Genomic DNA, 2914 nt, shown 5'->3' with positions numbered 1-2914 from the left:
TCTACCAGAGGCACACGACGCAGCCGCCGCGCTCTCCCTCCACAGCGCCGCTCCCGCTGAAGGATTCCGGCGGAGGAACCAAAGGAAAAACGCTCCAACAACAATTTCAACAACAACTCTGGGCTATTTTTCTTTTTTCTTCTTCACGTTGATAACGCGTTAAGGCGCTGGACTCTTCTGTGCAGCTTAAACAAATCAATTGCTCGCGAATCGCGGACCTATACTGGCTCCAGTTAGGGGGGAATACCACTAAAAAAAAATATAAACATCCATTATTTCACTTGTTTTTTGTGGATGCACCGATGAGAGATCCAGTTTTCACAGGGACTGCAATGGCTTATCACCCTTTCCACGCACACCGGCCAACCGACTTCCCAATGTCCGCCTTCCTGGCGGCCGCGCAGCCGTCCTTCTTCCCGGCGCTCAGCCTGCCTCCCGGGGCGCTCACCAAGCCCATCGCGGACCACGGCCTGGCCGCGGCGACGGAGGCTGGACTCCACCCGGCACTCAGCCACCATCAGGCGGCTCATCTCCGGAGCATGAAGAGCCTGGAGCCCGAGGAGGAGGTGGACGACGACCCCAAAGTTACACTGGAAGCAAAGGATCTTTGGGACCAGTTTCATAAACTCGGGACGGAAATGGTTATTACCAAGTCCGGAAGGTAAGCTTTAATTTACGAGGGTATTTTAATTTTGTTCAACCCGTAACATGTATAAATGCAGAAAATACAAAGCAGCTGACAAGTTTAAAGCTGCTTAAACCCCATTTATTCACGGTATTCAATAGCAGCCTGTGCGCCAGGCCCCTGCTTTATATTCACCATCTATTATAACGCCGAATAATAACCTGTTCTATGATTAATAAAAATCCGCACGAACATTATTAAATACACCAAGGGTATAATACTTCAACATTGAATTCTTCACTAAATATTTTTTATTTTTCTTAAATTGGAGTTTCAGTCCCACATTTGTAAACTTCATTTATGAAACTAAGAGTCTGTCATAAAAAACATACATTTATTTTGGGGGGAATATTTGTGATAGCTACATTTCCAGGATGATCAAAGTAAATATTTGGAATATTTTTTAGGGAGGCGGAGAAATTATGGCCCGAGCTTTAATCAGGGGTTTATCTGTGAGGCTGCATTCTGTAGAGACAGCAGACTTCTGGGTTTTATAAACAGGCTGTCACTTCAAAAAGCAGCAACGTGGAGTGGTGTGGTCATAAATATACGGCTCAGCTTTGTAGTGCATTGACAATACACATACGTAGAGACACACAAATATACACACACACACACACACGCTGTGGTTTTTCACTAATTGCCCGCAAAACGGACAATAATGTCTGACTATTGCAATATTTCCACTTGTCAGAGCGTTGTGTTTTTCCTGCGCTTTCAGTGCGTCTTTTGTCAAACCTGTCCAATTGTCCATCTACTATAAAGTGCTGTTGTGTTATGGTTGAATCACGGTGTGCTGACTCTGTCTGTGTGTGTGTGTGCGCGCTCGTGTTTTCCTTCCCTTCAGGAGGATGTTCCCTCCGTTCAAAGTGCGAATAAACGGCCTGGATAAAAAAGCCAAATACATCCTGCTCATGGACATCGTGGCAGCGGACGACTGCCGCTACAAGTTCCACAACTCCCGCTGGATGGTGGCGGGCAAGGCCGACCCGGAGATGTGCCTAAGAGGATGTACATCCACCCGGACAGTCCGGCCACCGGCGAGCAGTGGATGGCAAAGCCTGTTGCTTTCCACAAACTCAAACTGACCAACAACATCTCAGACAAGCACGGATTTGTAAGTATTGAAATCTGTTGATGTGGGTATTTTACGCATTTATTATTTGATAAGGTTGTTTTCGTGCTGTTGTTAGAGCGTGTGTTCAGCTGATGAAAGTTTAATGAAGAATGTACTGTGAAGTGAGTTAGAATAATGTGGAAAAAAGTCAGGAGTGGGGAACATTTTTTTTATATAGGTAGAGCTTTTGTAGGGAAATAAAGAAGCATTGCAAAAATATTTTAACTCTTTCCAAAAAAAGATTTCTCTCCAGGACAGAATCTAACTTAAAGATGAATAAATTATGTTGATGTTCGTCTTAACGTATACAAAGCTGTGTGTGTATGTGTGTGTGTGTGTGTGTGTGTGTGTGTGTGTGTGTGTGTGTGTGTGTGTGTGTGTGTGTGTGTGTGTGTGTGTGTGTGTGTGTGTGTGTGTGTGTGTTGACACTTTGACACCACTTGACTTTCCCCACCGCCACTTAAAATACACACACATGCAGCCTATATTTCCTACTCCACAATAATATGATTATCAGCCTCCTGCACCAAACAGAAATACAAAAAAACACGCAGGTCTAGATGTGGTCTTATCTTATAGGGACGCTTTTTAATGGAGCTATTAAAATATGGCATCAATAAATAATTAAATAAATACATGAGCGCTGTGAGAGGGATTAAGTGGTTTATCATCAAAACCGGAAAGACGTAAAATGTTTATACCTTTACATTAACAGTATAGTATAGTATAGTATAGTATGTTGTTGATATGTTGCTGGTCTGTGTTTATGTTTATCATGCGTGATGAAATTCATTATTTATAACGTTTAATATACCATCATTTACTGACCTATACAATAGTGTATAACATGTATAAACTACATATCTTAAGCTATTTTACTTAAGCACACAGGCGTGTAATAATATGGGAATATGATATATATATATATATATATATAGTTATTGAATTTCATATTCACGTGCAAAATAATTAAGTCGGTTAAAGCGATATATATATACGTGTGTAGGTGTGTTAGTGCTTTTAATTCAATTTAAAAATCTGATTGAAACACTTGATATGAGGTCTTTAATCACAACATGTTGTTGGAATATGAATAATTGATGTGTTATAGT

The 2914-nt window shown here is 41.6% G+C and overlaps 1 protein-coding gene across 1 annotated transcript in view; it reads left to right on the top strand.

Moving 5' to 3' along the window:
- Positions 1-288: 288 nt before the first annotated feature.
- Positions 289-2914, top strand: part of tbx2b (T-box transcription factor 2b) — an 8614-nt gene continuing 5988 nt past the window's right edge. The window contains 3 exon segments of the mRNA XM_083887318.1: positions 289-661; positions 1533-1683; positions 1686-1802. Coding sequence (XP_083743444.1) covers positions 303-661; positions 1533-1683; positions 1686-1802 — 627 coding nt within the window. The 5' untranslated portion in view covers positions 289-302.

The sequence above is a fragment of the Microchirus variegatus genome (genome assembly GCF_963457635.1).
Source record: "Microchirus variegatus genome assembly, chromosome: 3".
NCBI classification, from domain to species: domain Eukaryota; kingdom Metazoa; phylum Chordata; class Actinopteri; order Pleuronectiformes; family Soleidae; genus Microchirus; species Microchirus variegatus.
Note: the sequence above shows the minus strand (reverse complement) of the source record. Positions and strands in the feature narration are given on the sequence as shown.